This window comes from Prinia subflava, chromosome 7 (assembly GCF_021018805.1).
Source record: "Prinia subflava isolate CZ2003 ecotype Zambia chromosome 7, Cam_Psub_1.2, whole genome shotgun sequence".
Classification (NCBI taxonomy): Eukaryota; Metazoa; Chordata; class Aves; order Passeriformes; family Cisticolidae; genus Prinia; species Prinia subflava.
The window spans coordinates 33,504,653-33,530,449 of record NC_086253.1 but is presented as its reverse complement, the minus strand read 5'-3'; the positions used below and the strand labels follow the sequence as shown (position 1 = coordinate 33,530,449).

Here is a 25,797-nt window from a genome sequence, read left to right as displayed (position 1 = left end):
GAAAATGGCCTCTACTGACCAGCCTTTCTCAAACTGCAGGCAGAGCCCATGGCTCTGACACTCCTGTTCACTGTAGCTGGTACTTGAAGAGAGAAGGGGTTTGAGCAGTCAGTGATGCTGGAGCTTTGATAACTGCCTGTGGTTTTGTGTGGAGATGGCTGAGCTTGCGTTTATAAGCAACTTCCTTCTAGGTTCTCATGTTTAGCAAAGTATTTTTAGCCTAGCTGTCACAGAAGTGATGAATGGGGACAAGGAACAGGAAATCCCAAGTACTTTTATTTAACATCTTTTTTTCTTCTCTCTCATCCTAATAAGCACATAAAACCTAGCCCTGTTCTGCCAGCTAAAAGTAAGCAAAAGGAAATAAAAGTAAGCAAAGACAGTACATAAATTTACCTATGTAGCTGTGCATATACTGAAATAATTATATACTTTGGCTGCTTGCTTGCTTAGGGAAACCTGAAGCCTTTTGTTTTGAGTTCTCTCAATCTCTTTCCTCTTGTCCCTCTGCTTGTTGCTGGTAAAATTAGGCCAGTTCCCTTGTAAGTGTCAAAGAGAGTCACTCTGGCAGGAAGCTGCAAAGTAGCAGCTTCCAGTGTGTTCAGTAGTGTACCAGCAGGAGAGGACAAGCAAGAGCCAGGAGCCTCTCCTGTGGATATAGGCTTTCCTCATGCAGAAGTCAAAAGGTACACCAGCACTGGCATTTCAGCTGCAAGCAGGGCTGTGCTCCAGCAGGGGCTGTCCTGGGTGCCCACATGCACCTTGCTGTGGTTCCAGTTCCAGTCTCAGCACAGATGGGCTGCACCACTTGCTGATGAAACTTCTGTACCAGACGATGCACATCAGGAGCAGAGCCACGGCACTACAGCCTTTTTGGGTCCCATTAGCTGGGTTTTTGGAAAATGAGGACCTAAGTAATTAACTTTACAGGGCAGCTTGTGCACTGCAAAGGTTTGAATGCAAACCCCACCCATGACCCTTGTACCTGGAGCCTGCTGTTGCTGTGTCTTCACCTTGCACACACTGTGCATCTACCACTGGGCAGTGACTGCCTGGAGCAGCCATCAAAACTGCAAACTGAAGGACTCAGAAGTGCAAACCTTTGGCCTTGGTGCGCCTTAGGATTATGAGCAATAACAGTGTCAAGGACAGCAAAGAGGGACATCTGACTTTCTAGCTATGGCAGATGATAGATGTCCCTGCCTCTACAATGTCTCCCTCTTCCCTCCACACCACTGTTCCTTGCTCAGTAGCCTTGAACCAACTCCCAGTGTCAGCTTCCTCTGTGTAGAGCTGTGGGGCCTCAGCTCCTTGCTGCCGCTCACCCCCATCATGGGGTGGCTGTGCTCAGGGAGAGGCTCTTCTCTGTCCATTTAGTGCAAGTCTCTGGCTCAGACCCAAAGTGAACCTTTCAGGGAAGTCCTATTGGGCATCCAGCTACCGCAGTTTAATGTGTTTCTTTATGACATAAGCTGGTGATAATGTTCATATACTTGTAACTGGTCCAACTGTAAAACTCACCTAAAACATGACATTGGCAGAGCTCAGTAAAATGATGATCACCTATTTTTTCCCTTTTTTTTTTTAACCTAGACAAAGCAGTATATTTTTTTCTTTTCTTCTAAAGGAGTGCTGAAAATTCCCAGGGGACTCTGGGTTGAGGCAGAGATCAGATGAAATCTGTGGCAGAAGCGTCAGGGCAGGCACCATGAGGAGAAGAGAGGCAGGAACTATTTTGTCCATCATGATGCAAGTGCACAAGGCCACCCTGGTGAACAGAGGTGCCAAGTCCACAGAGGGACCCCGACTGAAGCCCTCTCCACTTGCCTTGCCTCATGGAGGATGAGGACACATCCAGCCCACAAAGTAGAAAAGGAAACCTAAAAAGCTCCTCAGCTCTACTGTTCTGCTGTCCCATGGCTACTGTACCTGGCAGGGCTGGCAGCTCCCCAGAGCCCTCCCTGGCATCATGGGCTGTGTCCCATCTAATATAAATGGGACTAGTGTCCCATCTTCTCCTCCCCACTTACTTCTTATTTACGAAGAAAGTCATTCTATCTTCTAACCATAGTGCTTTATTTGTAAGTAGTTGCCAGTGGACCCTGGAGATTTATTATTAATGCATGATGAAGAGACTCTGGAGTCCTCAGACCTAAGGCAGGAAATACATTTATTGTTCCTCCTTAAAGGTAGACCCCTTTGCCTTTATGGTTTTACTGTTATCTATAACCCAATATTGAGAGGCAATTATCTCTCATGCTTTGCTGTTAGGCAGCGCACATGTTTCACCAAAGCAGAGTTTGTACAGGAAAAGAACAAAGTGAGAGAATATCATGGGTTAGCACTGGCCAGATGTTAATGCACTCATGAATATATGTTTTTTCTCTAACAACTACTGTGGGATGTGATCAGGAACAGAGCAGAGCAGGCTTAAATCTTGAAAACAAAAAAAACCAAAACTTTATTACATTACATAAGAACAGAGACAGAAAACTCTTAAACACACACAGAGACAGAAATAAAAACTTCTCAGAACATTTCTTCTCTTCCCCCAGTTTCTACCCCCTACACATTACTCTCTATAGACTAAACCTTTGGGTTTTAAATCAAACAATCACCACTCAAAAAACCCCCTAATCTTCAATTCAGCAAGGGAGAGAGGAGTCTCTCTTGCACTACAGACTGCACCCCAGAAAACACAGGTCTACCCCTTATGTGTTTCCATGTCACCCGTGGCACTGCCTAGAGAAGTCTGCCAGGGTGACACTCTCTTTTCCATGTCCAGTGCTCTCACCACTGTCTGTGGACTGAAGCTGCATACAGGGCTCTTTTAAGGATACTTGCATGCCGAGCTCTCCCTATTTTTCCCTAGGTGCCAAGGGTTCTAAGAGCAGGTCTCTCCTGAGGGCAGAGGGCGCCACCACACCCTCCCCCTCTCTTCGCTGCTAGCTCTACTCTTACGGTGTCAGTCACTGTAGCAAAAGCAGAGGCAGCTGCATCCACCCAAATGCAGTTTATGTTCAAAGGAGGCTTGAGTTCAGTCTATGGCTGAACATTATGCAAGAAAAGTCTAGCTCAGAAGACACTCTTCTTCAATTTCCTGCCCATCAGGTTCTTTCCAATCGTGCTTTATCACCTTGGTCCCAGGCTGTTTTTCTCTCTCTTCCGAAACCACCAGTCATGAGAATCAATGTCTAAGAAAAGTTTCTTTCTGCCAAGCAAGGGTTAACAGTTTCTAGCTCTCGGCAGGGCTGCAGGCTCAGGCACTCCCAGGCTCGGCAACTCTCACGTGGCTGGGCACCTTCTCCCGGAGCGGGGCGGGGGAGAAGGGTGAGCACACACGGAAGGCACTTCTACAGTTTTCCACCCCTCCATCCTGGATGGGGCAGCTCAGTTCCAGTCCTGTCCACTCTCTTCTCTCCCCGGGGCCCCAGCTTACTTCAGTTCGGCTGCATGGTTTTCCTGAGCCCAGCCACATGGCTCTCCTCCCCCACTCAGCCCAAAGCTGAGCAGGGGGTAGATGTTTCTTAGCTGAAACCGGAACCCAAAAGAGGCCGAACCCCCCTGGAGTCCTGCTTTTAACCCCTTGTGTCCTCAGAGGCGTGTCTAAACCTCTGAGTGGCCAATCCAAGTCCCAGCACAAAACCTGATCACTGATTGGCCTGCCTAAATCCCCCTGGAAAAATTCACCTCCCCCCGCAACCACGACAGAGACCCACTTATTTTTGCAGTCAGAAGTAAAAAAAAACCAAAAACAACCCACCAGAAAACTAAAGCTTTACAGAATGACAAACAGTTTTGAAAAGCTCTTTCACTGAATTTAAAACATTTTCCTAGAGATGGGTCGACCTTTCTTGATCCAGAAACTAATGAAAGATTATTGCCTTAAAATATTTAGACCATTGCAGATTTCAGAACTGTTTGTCTTTCTAAAAATTAGTTACTTGAGATGGTGCAGAAGAGGAAACTGCCTTTTTTGACACTGGGTTAGTAGCAGATCATCAGGTCCAGTCAGCTCAGTCTCTAGACAGAGAATAGGAAGTGGGTTTGTCTCACCTGGTGGTGGTGGTTTTTTTGTTGGTTTTTTTTTTGTTTGTTTGGTTGGTTTTTTTAATAATAATAATAAGAATATAATCTCTAGACTATATTGGTATGTACTATGTGAATTCTGTGTCTCATGACTGCTGCTTTGTGCCATGCAGTAAGGGGTGCAACTCTGGCATGGGTCTCCATGAACAGAAGGATCAGCAGGCCACCAGCTTCTGCCTAGATTTCTTCCAAACTGGGATCTCTGCAACTCAAGGGGAAGAGAAGGAGGGTGGATACTGTTCTCCATAAGGAAAATGAGGGAATTGGAATATCAGGGCTTAAAATCCTGAGACGCTTCACCAAAATAAAGAGGGAAACTCAAGCGCAGAGAAATGTAAGGATGTACTTCAGTAGCAGGGGAGTCATAAGACCAGCAGCTGAAGAAGGAATATCATCAGTTCAAGACTGAAGAAAAAAATCTTTGCATTACTGGGAGGCTGGAGGATGCTGAACTCCCAAAAGCCAGCTGAGCTGGGGAACGATATGTACCCGCCTTCATGGTTTATACAGAGTTATAATAAATAGCAGTTGATACTGGAATGTGCTGACGTGTCTGTGGTTGTACTGTAAGCATGTGGTGTCCCTGAGCGATGCCTAGCTGGGGCCAGGAGATGGTGCAGCCACTGAGCGCAGCAGGGGTTCGCTTTCCTGGAGGTGCCCCATTTGTAGGCAGAGTGGGGTTGTGGAAAGAGCCCTGTGGGAAGGGATGGAGAGAGATCTTGGTAGGAGCCATCTGGCAGTCCTGTCATGCAGACTCCTTCTCTCTGCTGCCCAAGTGCTATGGCCCTCCTTACTCCTGGTTAACTCCTGAAGAACTGGTCTGAAGAACAATTTGCCACCCTTCACCCACTAGGTAGGAACTAGGCACATCTTGCAAACCTGGTGAGGTATTCCCCTCTGCTCAGGCAGCCCCCTAAAACACAAGTCGTTATTGCTTGTCTCAACCCATCAGCCTCCTCGTCCTCGTGTGCCAGAGGTTCCTGTGCCTCAAAGTTTCAGTCACCCTCACGGTGACCCTATTCATCTTATAATAAAATCTTCTCCCTTTCCCCCCCAACTTTTATCATACATGCAAGAACTTGCTGTTCATTCCCTTGCAAGGCCTGCAAAGTCCCTCAAAACTTACTTTGTGTTCAAAAAACCATCTCCTCTCTCCAGCAGAAGGTCTGTGATGCATCGCAGATGTTTGCATGTGGCCTCAGTCACCAGACACAACAGATTACAGGACGGAGATGGATGAGCACTAAGCAATTTCTTCTCCTCTTGTCCATTCTTGGAGGCAGGGTTGTTTTGCTGTTGGCTCTGTTTGCCATACTGGCACGTGAAACCTTTGAAACATCACAGGCTTCTCCATTTCTACCCATGATTGTGAGGGGAAATGAAATGGGGATGTAGAACAGGTTCAGATAATTTTATAAGATTCATCTTATATCTTCTCTTTCTTTACCTATTGCCAGTTCCGACTTAGCCCATTACCATCCTTTAAACAGAGGAAAACTGCTGGCAGAGATCATCTCCACCCTGTGGCTGCTGTTTGTGTGCTCAATACAGCCTCAGGCTGAGTTCATGGCTCTCTCTGGTTGCATCCTTTCTCCCACTGTTGCAGGATTTTGGAAAAAAAATCCTGCTTTTTGAGGTGGGTTTGTTCCTGGCCAGCTGGGGCCCTTGTCCCTGGCTGAGACCCTGGATGCTGAGCTTGTTAGAAAATAATTCATTTGGTCTTAGGATGCATTTATCATATGAAAGCTGTTAGGCCAGAGAGGGTGTCTGTGCTGCAATGAGTACCTGTGCCCATGTACAGAGTTACTGTGGATGGTACTTTCTCACAGTGAAGCTGCCATCCGGCCTTATTATTTGGCATTCTGGCTAGGATGGTGCTGTTAGGACTGTCACAACCCACACTGGTGACAAGCAGCAAGTGTTGGAGGGGAACACAGAAAGAGAGCTTCTTTTGCACAGAAAATTTCCTATGCTTCAACACTATGCTGGAAATATGGCCACCAAAACAAGATTTTTTTTTTCAAGAGAGAAGAGAATACTCAACTTCACAGAGTTGGGCAAGTGGCTGAGCAGCCCTTCCCTAGAGAGATCTTTTTATTTTGGGTTGAAACTGGTAAAGACCCTGTCCACTCTGCTGTTTTGTCAGCTGTCTCAAATGAAATCCTGTTTTGCTCAGCTGCCTGGAAGGATGCCAAAGCTTAATGTTACCAGGAGTACACCTTTCCTATGCACAAGGGGGAAAAAACAACAAAAATGTAATCTATAGTGATCTGTGCTGACAGCTTTTTCTGAGAAATAGTCCATATTATTCACAGCACGAAAGAGATTTTTATCAACAAATTACTTTACAAAAACAGACTGATGGGAACAGTCCCCCAGCCTGCACTTTGGTAGAAGGTAAATTCTGTCCCAGTGATAACTCACACACACTGGATGTGTGGAGAAAGGCAGGGTAGGAGTAGATGTGTGAGGAACAGCACTGAGAAATTGTGATGACAATCATGGGGACATCCTTTTTCAAATGGGATGAGGAGCTCTGGCTTGTACTCATACATAGTTTGCTGTAGCATGGCACTACTTATGATCTTGCTCACACTTCCTAAATGGTACCCTTAACAGAAAATGACAAATTCCTTATAATCTGTCATGCATCTGAATTATTTTCTGTATTTTCAGTGGGACAAACTATCATTTTCCTGACTGATTCAGAACAGTGAACACTGGAGACAATGAACTGACCAGGAACAATGAAGCACTGTATGTGAAACCTGCCTGGATATTACCTGTTGGATTGGAGCTCATTGAAGCTGATTTGGGAAAATCTGCCCTTGATCTCATCCCTTGCCTTTTTCATCACAGGGTACCACAGGCAATTTCAGATGTGCCCAGACCATCTGCTTCAGTCATCCTTGAATGCAGCTGTGCCCTGGGCACCAGGGGAAACGGTGTGACACACAGAGCAGCAGCTCCTAATGTTTTAGGTGTCCTTCAGTGAGGGATTAATTTGAAGCCTGTCTGTGGCAGCTCTCCAGGGCAATGTGGATATGTGACTGTCACCACTTTGCCCGTCCCACATGATGAGGCACTTCACCTGCCATGGAGCAACCCCCTGTGGAGAGCAGGTCCTATTTCTATTGCCTCAGCTCCTACACCATTTATTCCTCCATCCTCCTCCTTTGTATTAATTTCCTGAGCTACCCTAGCTGTCACATCTGCACAGTTACCAGCTGGTTTCCCATTTTTAATTGCCCTCAGAGGGCTTCTTCAAGAGCCACACCTGCTCTTATGGAGGCCTTAATTTGTCACTGTCCAAACTGGAGCAACAAGCATTTAAAATTCAGCTTCTATGAGTGTGTTGTATTTCTTCAAGTGTGTGATTAATTGCTAGGCCTTTACAGGCTGCACTCAGCTATTTCTGCATAAAACAGAGTCTGTCTTCTGCTGGAAAGCTCCCCTCATTATGGGTATTAAATATCTTCTCTCCGTTCATCCCATTTGTTCTTGATGAAAGAAGTATGAAACACAAAGCAAGCTTGGTACCCTCACAAGTTTATTCTGTTTAAAGGGGGGAAATAGTTATTTTTCTTTGTCAGAAGTGTTCTTGTAAGGAACCACTTAATGTAAAGGCAGGAGGGGATGTTTCAAGATGTTTCACCCAGCCCCTGCAGCAGTGTAAGCAAGCAGTGTGTATAATCCACCTCATAAACTGCCTGAATTCCACCTTAAAAAATTCAGCTTTTTTTTTTTTTTTTTTTTTTTTTTTTTTTTTTTTTTTTTTTTTTTTGTCCTCTTTCACAACTGCTATTTGAAGGATAATTTAGAATCTTAGTTTTTAAGCCCAAAATTATTTTCTTGTTATAGCTGTGCATCGAGAATCCCTCCATGGATGGGCAAAGGGCTGCTTTCCCTCTCTCTTACAGAATCTACTCAGTTGGGATGTGGTCAGCAGGGTTACCCCTCTCTAATTCTCATGGACAGTGAATGGGCTGTAATATGAAAATCACATTGCTGCCTACTCTGACAAGCAAGGAAACAAAGTCTTGCACCCCAAAGCTCCACCAGTATGGAGTAAAAGTATCAAGGGAGAGTGCAATTTACAGATGGATGGATGGATGGACGGATGGATACATTGGGAGGCAAATAAGCTCTTCTAAAAAATTATTTTTTAATTTGTCAGAGCCTCCTTCTGCCCAGGGATCATGTAGAGGGAGTCAGGCACCTCTCAGAAATCAGAAGCAGGCTCCTGCCGAATCACTTGGTATGGTCATGTCCTTGCAGGGCTAAAACTAACCTGAATAGGAGGTACAGTGAGTGCCAATGCACTGGTTGTTTAGTGATGTAGAATGAGCACCATGTGGAGCCACTAAAGAAAGGTTAAAAATGCCTCTAATGGACACATGGCCCATTTATATACATTTATGTGGCCAGGAGCCTTTGCATGGAGGCAGCCCAGTGAGGAAGCAGGCTGAGTGAGTGTTCAGTAGGAATTGTAAGATGATCCCCTGCAAACCTGACCTGCATTCCACAGCCTTTGCAACAGCTGATGCCACATCAGCCTCCCTTTTTCTATCTGGCAAGGAAGCAATGGCAGTGTCTCCAGCCAATTTTGAGGCTTAATTAATATTCACCAAACAATATATCTAAGTGATGAGTAATGTTTTAGTGTGTTATTGATTTCTTGGGAAAAACAGAAGTGTTATTGCCCACTCTGGCAGCCACAGAAGCCACAGAAGATTGGTTGGACATGTGTTCCCAGCAGAGAATGCTGACATTTTGGGGCTGGCTGCCTGCAACCCCTTGGTGAGAGATGGAGGAACATCTTCTATGCATGCACTGGTGCCCCTTGCTCCTGAAGACTGATACTATCGTGATACTAAAATGCCTCATGTGCTGCGGCCAAGGGAGGATCACAATCAGCTCCCTGGAGCTCAGCTAAGCCCTGAACTGTCTGGTGTGGAAAGTGGGCACTGAATTTCTCCCACCTCAGCCCACTCTTCATATCCCTCCTCATTGTTTCTTTGCTACCTGTGGCTGTTTTAGACAGAGTTCCCCTGTGCTGACAAAAGCTCAGAGTTGCCAGTGTGGCGCTGCTGGGACATCTGACCCAAGGATTCTGCGTTCCACCTCAAGCCAAGCTGCAAGTGGACACACGTAGCAGAGCAACAGGTGTGTCACCCCCCCGCTCCCCTCCCGTTCCAGCTTTTATGTGTTTTGTTTCCCACCAGTGGGATCAGGCTATAATGATAACAAAGGCAGCTCGAGATGCAGCCCAAGTCCTGAGAGTGGGGAGTACATCCAGCTGGTTCATCTCTTGGGCCACGTACACACGAAGATCTTGCCCACTCATCCTCCTGTAGAAACAGGAGCAGGAGCGGGTGGGAAGCTTGGGAAGTGCCACATGGAGGCAGCAGGTTTGGGGTGGGGAGGGATCGGCCTTAGCACAAAGGGTACCGGGGGAGTTACAGGGGAGAAAGACGAAAAGTTGCGATGAGAGACACAGAAGCAAGGAGAAGTCCCAGCCTGACTCTCCTCACTAAAGGCAAGGATCACTCTTGTCCCCAGTGCGCTGTTTGCGCGCAGGCTGCGCCGGGCCGGGCTCCGGGGCTCCTCCCGCCGGCGCTGAGGGGCTGCGGCCTCGCCGCCGTGGCCTGGCGGGCTGTCCGCGCGAAAAGGGGCCAGCCAGGGCGAGAGGCGGCGTGTGGGGAGATCTGTGGGCCGTGCTGGGCTCTTCAGTACAAGGAGGCCATGCAGCCCCTGGAGCGGGTCCAGCGGAGGGCAACAGACATGCAGCAGCCTTGGTGGGTGGTGTGGCTGCACAAGGCATTCCCGCATCTCGGACAGACACCTGGCTGGCCTAGGGACGGAGCAGGGCAGGCCACCCGGCAGCTCACAGTGCTCAACTTCCTGATGAAGCTGGGCTGGCAGAGCTGAACCGGTGTCATTGGTACAGATTTGGGATAATGTCATACTCTTTTTAAAGTCCATAGCAATTTCCATGTATTTAAAACATCAGAATAATCCGCACAGTCCATATAATCCATACAATCCATCTCTATGAAGCTTGAGAATTACTGTGTCCAGTCAACTGTAATTCTGAAAGGTTCTTATTTTTCATCCTTCCCTTAACTTAGATGTGTTTTGATACTTACAGAAAAAATGTTTTTCTGTGTATGTGAAAGTTGTCTTTTAAAACAGCTGTTAAAGACTTCTTATGCTAAAATGCAAGGTTTCAAATCTTCCTCTTCATTAGGCTATGTTTTCTTAAAAATTCCTATTGGATTTTCTGCGATCTGCCCTCTCTGCTACAGCCCTACAAGGAAAAGAAGGTGAGGAAATGTTACATGGAGCTTTTCCAATGCCTTTCACTTCCCAGAGGCCAGAGCTCATCTGGTCTGCTGAGGTGCATGGGTTAACATCGGAGAGATGCCACAGCACCAAGCCTGACAGAGCTCAAGAAGCATTTGGACAGTACTCTCAGGCACATGGTGTGATTCTTGGGAAAGGTCCTGTGAAGGGCCAGGAGTTGGATTTGATGATCCTTGTGGTGGGTTCCTTCCAACTTAGAATACTCTATGATTTTGTAATATATTGTGATGTATTAGTTAGGAGACAAGGAAGGTAACCAGCACTGCAAAACCTCCTCATTCACCCCTTATTTGAGAAGTCTCTGTACTTGTGAACGGTGCAGGCCGGCATGTGGGCCAATGAGAAAGTGTCTCCACAAGGCTGCAGCCTGTGCAGGCAGTGCAGGCTGCATCCAGAGGGATGCTGGAGGGCTGGCCTGCTGAGCCCTAGCCAGCCATGCCATTTGCATGGCTACCAAGGTCATTGGTAAAAAGGGCTCATCTTTAGCTGTGAAATTGCCATTTTTGGCACTGTTATGGGGAGCTGACTGAGACTTATTCCTGTGCAGGCAGTCTCTCAGCAGCTTCCTAGCTGAGGACCCATGTTCACGGAACATGAGGGGAGCATCTTTGGCAGACCTTGGCAGTTCTACTGGTTCAGAGGGAGTCCTGCTGTGAATTAAAAGACTGGTTGGCATACCTGTACTGGTCCTCCTCCATCATCTACTCCCTGCTCTGTGGTCAAAAGGAGATAATTTTTTTAAGGAGAGTAGGCTTGGAGATTTATTTCTATAAAATTAGTCTCTTCCATGAACATGGCTGGTTTGTGGAACTTAGAGTGGAGTAGGGCCCCCTTGTCCTTGAGGCGTGTAGCATTGGTTTTCAAGGTCTTGTTGATATTTGCACCACATTCCACTGGGAAAGGGGGGCTCTGGAGAGAGCTTATGTGTCACCCTCATACCAGTGACAATGCTTTTAATTTCTATGCAAGCAGCCAATGTGATGGTGACAGAGTGGGCTTAGAGAACTGTCTGAAGAGAGCATACAGGGCTCACATGTCTTCTTAGACGTGCAAAATGTTTTGTCATGTCCATTGCCTAGTGGGAATGACACGTTCCTGAATGAATGTTCAAAAGGTTAAACAATGAAATACATCTGGAAAAAAGGACTGCATATACCAGCTACATCATCTCATGTGATGCATTTAATGTACTTAATTTACATGCTGACAACTTTGCCATTTCTAAACAATGTTATCATTAGTCTTTCTGATAATTAATCAGCACAAGCTTCAAACACTGTTTATCACACTTTGATGAAGCAATTAGACAAGAAAGGCAAAGTGTTGAAGGAAGGGTTTTGGGCTGGTTTTTTCTTCAAAAATCTTACAGTATTTACAAAGAAGTGCTTTTTCTAACACCATTTTTAGAATTATTCACTCATTCACAATCAGTCATTGTATAAAAACATCATTCAGAAATAGGTTTAAAAATACACCCACCTCCATTGCATAGTATACAGAAAAACAGGCGAGAATTAAGACACTTGATTTTTGAATGAGAACATGAACTGATTCAGAGGTATGACATTTCTGAGGAAGAAAGATGCACTTTTCAAAAAATAATGAGCTGCAGTTCTTCTGAAGCTAATGAGCTTCTTGAAGGTCTATCAAATTTTCCTTTTACAGACCAAGTATCTTTTACCGTACAACAATGCTTGCATTAAGGTCAAAGAAATCACATTGGAATTGGATTTACCCCTCAGTAGTTGCATGTGGACACTGACAAAAGTGAGTTACACAAAGTAGTCACAAAGATCAGTGTTGGTTTCACGTGTCATGACCCATCTGTGGAACAATTCAAGGGACCAAATTTGTTATTTTCAATTTCTGTTTCTATAACTCAGGAGCTGAATATACCCTTATACCTTTTGAAACATTGCTTCTGTAAGAAGATCTTGGCTTCTGCTTGCTGGTAAGACTTAAAATTGCACATTGTGGAGGGGTTAGCAGGCACTGATGGTGTCTATCCTGATGATTTTCAGACAAAACTTGGTAATTTGGTTATCTTGTATGCTGGGTTTTTTTCCTTTAAAAATGTGCTCCAGTTGTTTCATTGAGCCTGGTCCATTAAAGAGCAACAGAGAACTCTGAACAATAGGTGCTTGTTTTACAGCTACTGCAAATGCTTCGAAAGCACTAAATTGCCTTTTATACTCAACAGTCTAATAACAAAGCCTGATTTTTCCATTTTTCTCCCAACTGATTTAATGGTTCACTTGAGCTTTAAAAACACATTACATAAATCTTTACAGCTTTTACAGAAGTCTTTTGTCAAGTTTAATTTGGTGTTTGGTTTTTTTTTTTTCCCCACAGTGTAATCATTCACCCTTAAATGCACTGTATCACACATGTCCTGATCGTGCTTGTCTCTGGATCCAGAAGAGTAGTAAGTCCTAGAGGTTTGTTTTACCTGGGGAGGGACCTCAATCCTTCCAAAGGCAGTTTGTTGCTGAAAGCTCCTGGTTCAGAGGTATATCAGATAAAGCACTCCTGAAGGCACCTCTGGCAACAGCTCTATCCTCTCCTGCTGTTTAATTTAACTTTGCTGTTACAACTTTGCTTGTGCTTGATGGAAATAATCACCAGGATTAGCTGGGAGGGTGGAAGAACTATCAGACCTTTCTCCCTGCTGCAGAATAATGGGAAATGTGCTGATCACCAGGCAGAGGTATAGAGTGCAAAATCTGGTAGAAGAGCAGTAAGTGTGGAAAAACCTTCAGAAATGTAATTGGGTATAAAACATCAAAATGTGATCAGATGATATTATCTTCACCAGGAAAAGCAGGGAGGCTGGCAAATGCCAGGCGTCCTCATCCTATGTTCTCCTGACCCTTGTGTGTCCAGATGTCCATTCATTTTCCCACTGGCTTTGAACTGGAGGATTTCTGTCACTTTGCTCTTTCCCAGCCCACCCTTCTTCTGTGGTCCATGAGGAAAGCCTGGCCCTGGAAATGGGCAGAGTCAGTACTCATGTTGGTGAAAATAAAGAAGGAAAGGCTGAGAGAAGTAGGATGCTCTCACTGCTCTCCTGCTGACCCACCATTGTGGTCTCTCAGCAAAGCTCTTGGCTCTTTGAAGACTGTCTGTATAGACAGGGCTTGGCTTGCCCTCTGAGGAGGAGATGGGGCTCTGCTGCTGGTGGAGCTGCAGATGAAGGAGTGACCCAGGATGAACCCAGCTAAATGCAAAGAAGTTGGTCTCCACTCCTGAATTTCTCAGTATGGCGGACCAGGGTGAACTCCTCAGTGAAAGATGCTGGGGTGAGATGTGTTTGATGCTCTGAGATCCCCGTGTACACCCACCAGAAAACTTTGTGGATAGCCAGACAGGATTCTGCTCTCACTGCCAGTGCTGTAAATCTAGGTGGGTGACACCATTGTCCTTGGCTGTGTTTGGAGCAGCACAAAACCTGGCTTCATATGTTAAAAACATTATAAATGCAGGATGGGTCAGATTCATGCCTGGTGGAGCACAATAGAGGAGTGGGAGACAGCACTCTATTAATGAAGCTATTATTCAGATGAAGAACTTAAAAAAAAACAAGCAGAGAAGGATGGAGTTGCTGGTGACACTGACTGACATTGTTCAGGGATCACAGTGAGGAATCTGCCTGGCGAACAGGGAGAGCAGAGCTAATGCCAGGACACAGCTGCTGCATGGGGGGAGTGGTGCCAAGGGGGCTGTGTTTTGGAGCATGCACTCCACCCTGGACCAGGAGCCATTGTTGGGCAGTGGTTGTACTCCTGCCAGGCTGCACATGATGTTGTAAACATCCACGGATCTGATGGGAGGAGCTCGGTAATTGGATCGGAAATCTGCAGGGAAAAGAGAGGAGTTGGCATCATGCAACTTGGGGCTCAGCCCCTGGAATGTGGGGTGCTGTGGGGCAAGGGCTCCTTTGCCTTTCTTGGGACTTACCCACCAGGCTGGGATGTGGCATGCTATACGATTTACAACATAGCTCAACAAAAACATTTTAAACCATTTTATTCATTATTTTTACCTCTAGACCTATTTTATTCTAAAAAGTAAAAAAGGCCCTGAATTTTCAAGTACTATACTCAACAGCTACTTTACTGTATGTGCTTGATAGATGCAATAGCCTGACATGATTGGATTGCACATTCTGCTTTCCTCCTGTCTGCAGTTGCAGCCTGGTGCTCTGCCCTGTTTAAAGGGCCTGATGAAGTGGAAACCAGGAGTTTTGTGTCTGCCCATCAGACAAGTGGGTGAGGTATGCTGCAACCTTCCCAAAGAAAGTGCCCTGCTGTAGTGAGTCTGAATCCCCTAACAAAAGCAGGATTCATGTGTTTCAAATAGAATTGGAAGTTTAGGCCAAAGTTTCAGAAAACAGGGCAAAGAGATAGTAACTACACTGGGACATTAGAGAGGCTGACCAAATCCCTTCACATCTCTCTGCCCTGTTTCTTCAGCTTATAAAATAGATACAGTGCAACAAAGCCTCCACAGTGAGGAAATCCTGCCATCTATTTGTAATTTTTGGATGTCGCAGAGTGCTGCATCGGGGTCCTGATGTGCCAGGGGCTGCAGGGATGCAGGGGTGAGGACCATGGGGCTGCAGGGGAAGTGGAACACCAGGGATGGTAGCACTGTACCTGGTCCATATGCAAGGAAGAAGCCTCTCATGTCCATGAGTTCATTGTCGTAGCCATGCCAGCCATTCTGCCAGGCCTCCTTCCTCCCTGTCCCATTCTCCCAGTAGGGCAGCTTGTCCCTGCTCTGGGTGACAACAGCAGAGCGTGGTTAGTGCCTGTCTGCCGGGCTGTGTTGGGGCACTGTGGGGAGGCATGTTGTGTCTCCATGTGCTGCACCACCACATCAGGTCCCACACTGTGCTGTGACCTGCACAGCAGCTCATCCCCAGGAGGGGTGACCTCTGGCTTTGCTGTCTCAGTGAGTAACCACGTCCCAGCTGGGAGGGGAGGGCAACCCATGTCGATTTCTGCCACAAGCACAAAGTACCACAGTTGTATGTGACATGTGTAAGCAAGTGGCTGTCCCTCTCCCCATGCCTGCAGCACTGCTCTCCTACACAGCACCATGCACTTCTGTGGGTTTAGTGGGGTGTTGTTCTGCCCCACGTGCCATTGACATCTTAGAAAAATAAGTCATTTTTTGCTCCATTTAAATAGTCAGCCTAACAATACAAATATCACTCCTACTAGTTATTTTCTAATTATTATTTCTTCTCTCTCCTTGTTTTCAAACAAATGAGGTTTGTTCCAGGGAACTGTGGCTGTGACCTGAGACAATCCCACTCTCTGTGGCCTAGACTGTTTTATTTTCTCACTCAGTGGATCTATGGTTTATTAATTTGTCATTATAAATCTTGTTCTTCCTAACCCATATTGCACTTAAGATGTGCTTTTAAATTCCTTCCTTATTTTCTCCTGCTTTGTATTAACAGCTCTTACCCACAACAGCGCCGTATCTGTCAGAGCAGCAGGTTGTAGGGGCTGATTAAAATGCCAACAAAATCAAACCAAACCTGTCCATGAGTTTCTCCCATCCCACGCTCCTTAGGGATAGCAGCAGACAGATGTGGCACTCCACATTACCCCAAAACCATAGCAGTAATTTCACTTAAACAAAGAACATCAACTGACAGTTCATCAGACTCATGACATTAATTTCTCTGATAATTACAGAGAAGGATCTGCACAGTCCTCTAGAGTGTCCAGGTCTGGCCTTCACACTCGGGCATAGAAGGACAGAATATGCCTCAAAAGAGTTTCCCACACTTCAGGCAAGTGGTGCCGCAGCTCCTGCAGATGGTGAAGCAGATTAACTGAGGATCCCTTTCCTTTTATTTTGTCTGATTTTTGTCTTCTTCCTTAAGAAAGAAAATTGACTGCGTACTGAGGACAGCAGTAATGATGACAGAGAGGTGTAGCTCTTCCAACAATTTTCCAGGGGAACCCCCTGTGTCTTCATATGTAATACTTGGCATATGTACCAGATAATTCCAGAATACTACAGAATGGGTCAGGTTGGAAGAGATCACAGTGGATCATCTGGTCCAACCTCCCTGCTCAAGCAGAGTTGTCCTAGATCACATTGCACAGGATTGTATCCAGATAGTTCTTGAACATTTCCAGTGAGAGCGACTCCACAGCTTCTCTGAGTAATCTGTTCCCCATTTAAATGAAACTATTTTAGCTGACAGAGTTCTTTTCCTGACCCCATCTATTTCCCTGCTCAAAGCAAACCAAGGAGAAAACAGACTTCTTCTCCTCTTCCTACCATAGCACTTCCTTATGCTGTAACTTCCTGTGATTCTTGGGGGTTAAGTGTGCTGCTTGGCATCAGACAGCCTGCAGAGCATTTGCCAGCATCAGCTTCAGATGAGTAAAGTCACATTAAATTTGCAGTGATTCTTTGGCAGCATCATGACATTGTCATACCTACACCCCTCCATGGTCCTGGCAGACGTCCTGGACACAGTTGCTTCCCCAGAAATATCAAATGCAGGAGGAGGTAGTGTGCTTTCCATAACCCACCTGGACATAGGAGACACCTACTCACAACAAAATGTGCAAAGGCACAGTCATCTCCATCATTTCTGGTGCCAGTTGAGTCAGAAAATATACTACTAACTTTCGTAACTGCAGCTGAAGTGAGAGCTTGTGGAATGGAGCCACTAACGGCAATAGCTTGAGGGACAGGGCTGTGCAAGCATCCCAGCACTGCCCTTCTGGAGCATCAGGCTCTGCCTTACAGCAAACCCCACAAAATCCAGGAGCTTCTTTATGCCCAGGACACTGGCAGCACACTAATGTGCCTGCCTGGCAAGTCCAAATGGGATGAAGAACTCATCTGAGATGTAATTTTTCATAGTGAGTCTAAGCCTGGGCTAGCAATCCTTGTCAAAGATGAAACAGACATATCCGAGACTGCGCACAATGGACTTTTCCCTGTGTGTGTATGTTTAGAAAATGTGCTGCAGTTGATCTCTAAATGCTGGGAAAGTACACCGGGATGGGTACAGCATGAGTTGTGCAGCCCTGGAGGCTAACACCATTGTTGCACACAGGAGAGCAGCTGGGGATCTTAGGCCCAAAGGATGGGCACCACTCACTCACAGTAAGGGAACAAGGTGTTATCAGCAGATCAGCTCTGAGACAGTGGGAAATCCCTCCTCACCCTGCTTTAACCAAAATGTAGATGGGCTTTAGTTCCTATGCCCCATGATGAGGAAAACAACTTTCCAAGTACACCCCCATTGTCTCTTTCAAAACCCACCACCACCAAAATCCCCCTTTTCAAACAGCTTTTAGCTATCCACTAGCCAACAGAGAGTTAAAAAAACCCTGGGAGCATGACAGGGAAGAGCTGCACATCCTCTCTTCAGTGGTTTGGGCAGGAAGCATAGTAGAAGGCTCAATCATTTCTTTAAAAATATGACAGGAAACTTTCATTTTCATATCCCATTCACAGATAATGAAAATTATCTGTGAATAAGAAGGAAAGAAGAGAAGGAAAATCTGACAGCATTAATGAGAGGACATTCTTGAAAATCAGAAACAATGGGAAGGAATGGGCAGAGAAACAGAAATAATTATCATAGCAGCAGTGTTTGCTGCACTGTTATTAAGGTTTGTCAGAGTTTCAATGATTTTTAAGTGCTTTTTTATTTTCTACAGAATATGTAAAAACATTCTGTTTTGGACTTTTGCATGGAAGAGTTTAGTTATAATTTTTAAAAGTAATTTTAGGAAAAAATGTTTCAGATTCCTACTTTACCTGTCTAAATCTTAACTCTGTCTTTTTATACATTTTTTTAAAATCAGATATGTGGTACTCACCCAGCTATATTCAAAAGCCATCAGGTTTTTTAAGAGGTGCATTTTTATTCAGCTGTAGAAACTATTATGCTAAATTATTAGATAGATATAATAAATTATTAGATATAATAATAGCTGTAGAAACTATTATGCTAAAAGTTGGCTCGTGAGAAATGTGGTAGTGTGGACTATCCTGAGCAAAACTTGGTGAGCAGTAGCTCTGAGGGCCATGAAAAAAGATGCTCAGATGAGCTACAGTAATCTGCAAGGCAACGAAGTGCACTGACTATGCTGGGACTGAAAGAAACCGAGGACTCCTTGATTCTGTTGCCAGCTTACTGACTTCATGCATGGCTTTGGGCAAATCACTTAATACCACTGCTCAATTTACCTCCTTAGAAGATACACAGTTGTCTCACCCTCTGAGCGGTGCTGAGCTGCAATTAGTATCTGTAATGTGGATGTGCCCTGTAGTGACACAGCACAAAGTAATAATAACAATTTATAGTAAGAAAAAAAGTTAGTATGAAAAATCTCTTAATGTCTGGGTTCTCTGCTTAACAAGTTTCCAGGTTTTCAGTGTGTGCACTGGGCATGTCTGAGGAGTAAATCTCCAGTCTGACCCTTTTGAGACTGGTGGGCTTGGGAGAAACGGAGAATTTTTAGGACAGTCTAATGGGAGGAAAGCCAGACAGAAGGAAAAATTACCACAAGGTACTGCTGAATGGAGGGATAATAAGGACTTGAAATGGAAACACTCTTTTTGTGCCTGAAATGAAGGTAGATGGCAGGGGGAAGAAGAATGTGAAATACAAGAGCTACTGCTTTATAACAACAGAGAAAAAAGAGGCATCTTGACTATTTAACTGTCTGTCTTTAGGACAGCTGCAATACCTTTAAGTTCTTTTAAGCACGCGGCAGAATTTGACATTAGTTTTGTAGTCAGCCCATTGACCTTAACTCAATGATCAGCAATATATTGCACCTTTTCACACTCCTGTCTAAGTATGTTGCTTCTATACTTTACCTCTACTATGAACCATCCTTCTTCAGCCACAAGAGTTAGTGGAGACACAAATTTTCCTTTTTTGTAGTAAAACCTCTTTGGAATATCCTCTATGTTATAAACATCCATGTGTTCCACAGCTTTCAATTTCTGATATATCTGCAAAACAAATTAATGACTGTAAAGACCATAAATACACTCTTGGGTACGTGAAAACACCTGATTTTGCAAAATGGCTAATCCCCTGTAACGGATGATCATCAGCACATTCAAACGAGGACTTGTCCAAAGTCCAAAGATCATGGCTGGACAAAACTTGCTTATGTGGTTTAGGAGATTCCGAAAACTCGGATCATAAACACATAGGAATGCATGAATTCATATATTATGTGTATTTATTATGCACACATTCACAAATGTATACATGTGAGTGTACCAGCCTACAGAAACAGACTAGGAGAAAGTATACTTACACAGGAGGCAGTGAGTGAAGTGGTGAGACACTCAAAGACACCATGTGGACTGTGTACAGATGTGGAAAAGTAATATCATCTTTAGCATCTGCCACTCATTCCCTCTCTGTGCTCTTGAGTGGAGAGTGAATCTCACCTCACCCGTGTTTCAGGAATTTACCCAGTCAATCACTACAAGGGATTGATAGTGCTCAGTTATCTGCTTCGTTAGTTATCTGATGTGAGATTAATTAGCCAAAGCCTGCAGCTTTGAATCTGCACAATGCTGTGCAAGTGGTTTATTAATATTAATCATACTGTCTGGAATATAATCACACAAATGTCATTACACCCCAAATTATTCAGAAAATAGATTTTAAATGCCTGAAAAAGATGTTCATATGCCAAAGAGAGGGAAGCTGTTGGAGTTCCCAGACTCTATATTGTTCTTTAACAAGTTAAATATAAATAATTTTCAGGAATAAATAACTCAGTTCTCCAAAGAATGAAAGGTTCTTCACTAGCCTTTCAGCTCAGTCACCCTTGTGTGTATATGTGTGCAGATATGTGCACTAATGTGCAGTGACCATAAGGACAGCACCAGAGTGTGATGGCAAAATTCCTCCCACCATGACTGGGGCTAGACAGTGGTCACCAGTACATCTGGTGAATTGAAATAGGGTAATTCTTAGAGATGATAACCCCTATATTATAATACACTCCAACTCATAAACATAGCTCTTTAAAATTCATAAGAAGTAGAGAATCTAGCTATCGGGAAACTGAAAATCAACTTTATTTTGCTTAAAAAGCAGCCCTCCAATCCTAAAGAAATCCTAAAAAGAAATGAAAGAAGGAAACAGAACTATAACATGACATTGTACTTTTTTCTCCTTAGGAATATTAGGCTGTTTAATGAGAGAGAAGATGTGCTGAAGAGCTTTGTGGTATGAAACCCCATGACTGAGTGAAGTTGCAACTTGCCCATTTGAAGGTCTGGCCTACAAAAGCAGGGAGCTCTGGGTTAAGCATATCAATGCTGTGATCCCCTGTGATGCACTTGCAAGTAAGTTGCTCTTGCATGCCTCTAAGAAAACTTTCAGTTCTGGCACTAATTTGAAACTTTCACAATATCACAGACACACAGTTCCTGAAGAGACCATTTGGGTGCAATGATCAGCAAATATTATCTTTTAAAAAATTGCACAGGCTACAGTATACTGTAACTGGATAAAATACAATGTAAAAACCAAAACTATTTGCTTGGGGAACGGCTTGCCCATTTTGTACACCCACTCATCTATATTTTGAGGACATCAGTAATGACTTCTCATGCATTGGTTTCTGGTTAGACTATAATGTCCTAGTCTATTAGTCAGAGAAACTATATTTTCATTCTTTTCAAGTGATTTTCAAATCTTTTCTCTATTGTTTTAATTTATGCCTCAAAACCCTGAAGTTCTAGCATTGAGCTTTTATGGTTGACTCAATTAAACATGGTTCATCAAAAATTCCTCCAAGGAAAATATTGTAAAAGAGTAGTTTTTGCAATTCTGGTCTAATGGACTTGGTTCCCCAGTGGGAGTTTACTGGGATATGAATGCCTGAACCTGCTCCAGATAATTTGAAAATCCTAGCTAGAGTGTCAATAAATTGACTAATGTATATAAAATCTGAAAAGTACATTTTGAGCTAAAATCTTTTAGCTGTTTATCAGAAGTTAATAGGGGTGGGATTTAAATGCACATGTCCTTGCCATGTAGCAGTGAAAGTTCATGCTTTTTGATTTGCTTGGTGTGACTTTCCTTTGGAAACCAGCATCACAAGGGTGTCGCAGGATCCAAGTCTGACCCCTGATAAGAGGTGATTTTTGCACACATCTCTGAGAGCAGTATTTGGATGTTAAGAGAAAACAGAAGACACAACAGGCTTAAAAAACTGAGAAAACACAAAACTGAGAGGTGCAACTAGGGTGTACTCACCTCTGCATGCTTCTCTGGAGTTGGCCAGAGGCTCACAACAGGACCTCGGTCCTTCATTTGTATGGTGTCACTCATATTGATATAGTTTTTCAGCTCAATCACTTTATCTGCCCAAGAGATGTCTGTCATCCCATGATCAGAGAAGAGGAGGACGTTGATATCATTCTGAAGGCCTTTTCTCTGTGAAGAAAGTGCATAACAACTTTTAGGGCCATGTAAGAGCTTTGCACTGTCTGTGCCTGCTGGAAAATATAAATCACCTTTTGACCTCCACTGATTCTGTGAAGTTAACCAGAAGGATCACATCCATGAATGTCCTGCAATGTGCTTTTGCCACCACCCATAATGATAGACATCCACTTTTACTTGCTGCTCTGGAAGAGTCTGAGAGGTCAGCACCAGTCGTTTTTCCAAAACGAGTCCACGCAGCAATTTTGCTGATACCACTTGTGGAAAGGGTGCTTCTTTCCCTCCCAAACATGAGCACTTAGCACTAGAGCTTTTACTATTTAGTGAAATTGAAGATACGTATTCCTCTCTTCACTGAAACACATAAAAACTCCAACATGCATTTATCATTGTCAGAAATAGTCATAGAATTGCCATTTACCGAAAAGATTTTCTCACTGCAAAATCATTTCGATAATGCTTTTTTAAAACCAAGTTTGAAGTACAGAGTTCTGAATACTCTCATAAAAACTGCTATAAAAGTTAATTGTCTGATTCCACAAACCTTAGGAAACACAGTTTTGATTCCTTCTCCTACAATGAAGTTCAGCTGACAACACAGGTCATAAACAGAGCAATACATATATTGGTTTGTAATGTCCTGGGGCTACTGGTATAAATCCACCAGGAGGGTTATAATGCCACCAGTGAAAAGAATAATCAGGGTAATGGTGCCGTGACTACCACATGATCTCAGTAGCCTGTTTCTCAGGAAATAAAAATTTACAGCCACTACATTCAGTTACAGGTATTAAATATGCTTTCAAAAGTGCCACAAAGATCAGTTTTAAAAGTCTTTTCCAAAGGCACCCAGGAGCTGGGTTTGTGGATGCCACTCACCTTGATGAGTGAGATCATGTTGCTCAAGGCTTTGTCCACTTCCTTCAAAGCGTTCTTCCGCTGCTGGGACGAGGGGCCGTAGTGGTGGCCTTCCACATCAATGCGCTCATAGTACACCGCGGCCATCTCGGCGCTGTTGTTGCTGCATGTGGGAGAGAGGGCAAGGAGTGAAAGGCTGATACATATGGAGACCTCTTGGCTGCTGGCCTTGTTGTCTTCACCAGCTGTGCAGCCAAACTCCATTTCCTGCTTCCAGCATGTGCTGTCCTACCACCTATTGCACTGCTGGGCTCACTATTCACACCCCAGAATCTCCTGAGTTTGCCTGAGACTCCCATCAGAGGCAGCAGGTAGAAACTGCCATGTGCAGGCACAGGCTGGCCAGGCAGTCCTATACTAACCTCTTTGAATTAGGAAGGCAGCTTCCCCTTGAATGACAAAGAAATTCTGTTCTGAATGCCCCTATTAAAAGGATTATGGGAATTACCAGTCAAATGTGCTTTAATTAAGGTTTGGCACTTCTGGCTTTCTCCTGTGTGAGGTCTTCCAAACCACGGAGTTCAACTCAGGATGTGCTCTGCCTTACAAAATGCTGAGCAGTATGAACTGGGATGAGATTTTAGAAGGGGGTTTTATTCAGGAACATGAGCAAGAGAAATTAAAGTAATCTCAAAATTGCACAAGTTTAGCCGATCACACTTTTCTGCACTGATTGCTCTCAGCCTAATTAGTGGGGATAGTGCACACATCAGTGCTTAATTTTATTCTCATGACCACTTTACTGTTCACTGTAAATCTCCCTGAGAGAAGTTGTGTGGATAAAATCACAAGCCTATACTCATGAGGTTCAAACCCAGTCTTTTTGTATTGTACTTAATATAGGGCAGAGTATGCCATCCATATTACATGTGCATATTACGGATGACCGTGTCAAGATCCCTACAAAAAGACTTGTTAGTCCAGTGTCTCTGATTAAAGACACCTGTGTAGCCTGGTATAATGAGTGGGGCAGAAGAGGAAAAATCAGAGGCGAGGGATTGAGTGAATGAAATAGGGTCTGTCATTTGCATTTCTCAGTTTGCAGAAGGCCTCAGAGGAGCAGTCCTGTGAGAAGCTGAAGGTATCTGCTGTGGTGGGAATTTCCCCACTGCTGGCCCAGTGGTTCCAAGTTCTTCAAGACTTTAAAATAATTTAAATGAAGTAGTCCTCCCCTCTCCCGAGTTTCATTTTAAGCATTACTTTCCATCTGTATGAGGCATAAATTATTTTCTAAAATTTAACCCTGTAATTTCTCAATTGCATACAGTCTTTTAACCTACTGAAACAGTTCTCTTCTGCTGCAGTGCCTGTATTAAACTAATATGTATTAAACTAATTTATGCCTTCTCAACTGTAAGTAAATGATCATTTTCATCAAGATAGAAGCTAAGAAGGAGATTTATTGCATAAAACAAGTGATCTCATTTAGGCTGTGCTGAGATTTCTCAGTGAGGGCTCAGTGCTGTAAGGAAGAGTATTTAATTACTTCAATGAGACAAGCTCCAGTAATGCAGCATGCTTAGGAATATACAGGATTTGGTACAGCACACCTGGAATTTGAATTTGTTTCATTTTGCCTGTATTTCTATGGAAAAAAAATAGTTTACTAAGAAAACCTTTATCATGGCTTGCATGGGAGAAGTGTTCTGTCTTTATATTAGTCCTGTCTTCTTGCATCACCAGTAACTTTGCAAATAAATTACTTCGAAAAGATTGCTGAAGAAAGTTGGACAGCAATGGCAATAACAAAAGTATTTTATATTCTACCAGCACAATTTGCAAGTACAAAGCAGACTTCATGACACCTCTCCAGAAAGGTAGATTACAGCAACCCTTAAGTTACTGTTGTTGAAAAGATGCAAGGGAGGTTTTAGTTTCACTTGCCAAAAACAGATGCTTGAGTTTGTTTTGAATGTTCTTGGTCCAAACAGCGGTCTTGAAGCAGCTGTTTGAAGAGACTGGAGAATATTACTGAAGGATGATTTCCTTGGGTTGCCAGAGAAGTTCAGTGACTCCCTGATGAGTTAGGTACTTCACCCTGGAGTTCCTGCAAGGTTTGCTAATGGTGGGAGCCTAAGTGCAGTTCTTTAACTACTAATACCTGCCATTAGGGCTACTGAGCAAGGCACTACTCCAGGCTGTGCCCTTGCCACAGGCTGTTTTCTCACAAACTAAGGACAGTCTCGGCCTAATGGGCTTTTCCAATTCCCTGGGGTGTGGAAAAGAAACACTGCATTTGCCAGCCTTTGAACAGCTTCAGAATCAAAAGCACTTGCAATAGATATAGATGACAAACTCAAGACTCTTCTATTCAGAGATGCTAAATCCTGCTAAATGAATATGCCTACAATAAAGCATTTCAGTGGCTTTACTTCTTATGGGCTGGCTCAGTAGCATGGAACTGTTTCTTCTAAATCTTAAAGAAATAAACAAAGACTATGGATGAGACAAAGAATAAGGAAAACCTACCGGATTTTTAACCTCTTCATTCTCTACCTTCCGTTCTTACTTTAAGTCCCTGCAGTATTTACACTCCAACCTGATGATTAATTTTATCTAAGATCATTCCTTTTTCCTCTTTCCTGCCTTGTTGGAGACAAAGCACTTAGTTTAAAGAAAAAGAACTCGAGAAGAAATTCACCAGGGATGATGTGTAAACAGACACCAGAATCAGGACCTCCTGCAGTGCTGGGATGATCTGTAGGATTTGGGCACTTCAGAAGACTGTAGCTGTTATTTATGGCAGACTTCTTGGTGGCAGGTATTTGCACTTTTCTTGAAATCATCAGCTTTCACCTCTTGCAAGTTCTTCCACCAACATTGCTGTGTCCCTTTCCTTTTCCACCGCAGACAGCAACAGGCAGTCTTGTGGCTTGGGCTGAATTAGCTATTGAAACTCTCCAGCTACCCAAAATAACAGCTTGAAGAGCTGGTACTTTTAGGAGTTTGTG

The 25,797-nt window shown here is 44.0% G+C and overlaps 1 protein-coding gene across 1 annotated transcript in view; it reads right to left on the bottom strand.

The window, feature by feature from the left end:
* Window positions 1–735: 735 nt before the first annotated feature.
* The window catches only part of ENPP6 (ectonucleotide pyrophosphatase/phosphodiesterase 6), a 42,988-nt gene continuing 17,926 nt past the window's right edge, over window positions 736–25,797 (bottom strand). The window contains exons 4-8 of the mRNA XM_063402145.1: window positions 22,808–22,949; window positions 21,740–21,919; window positions 19,327–19,464; window positions 15,111–15,234; window positions 736–14,309 (exon numbers count right to left, since the gene is read on the bottom strand). Of these exons, the coding sequence (XP_063258215.1) occupies window positions 14,080–14,309; window positions 15,111–15,234; window positions 19,327–19,464; window positions 21,740–21,919; window positions 22,808–22,949 (814 nt within the window). The 3' untranslated portion in view covers window positions 736–14,079. The remainder of the gene's footprint in view (window positions 14,310–15,110; window positions 15,235–19,326; window positions 19,465–21,739; window positions 21,920–22,807; window positions 22,950–25,797) is intronic.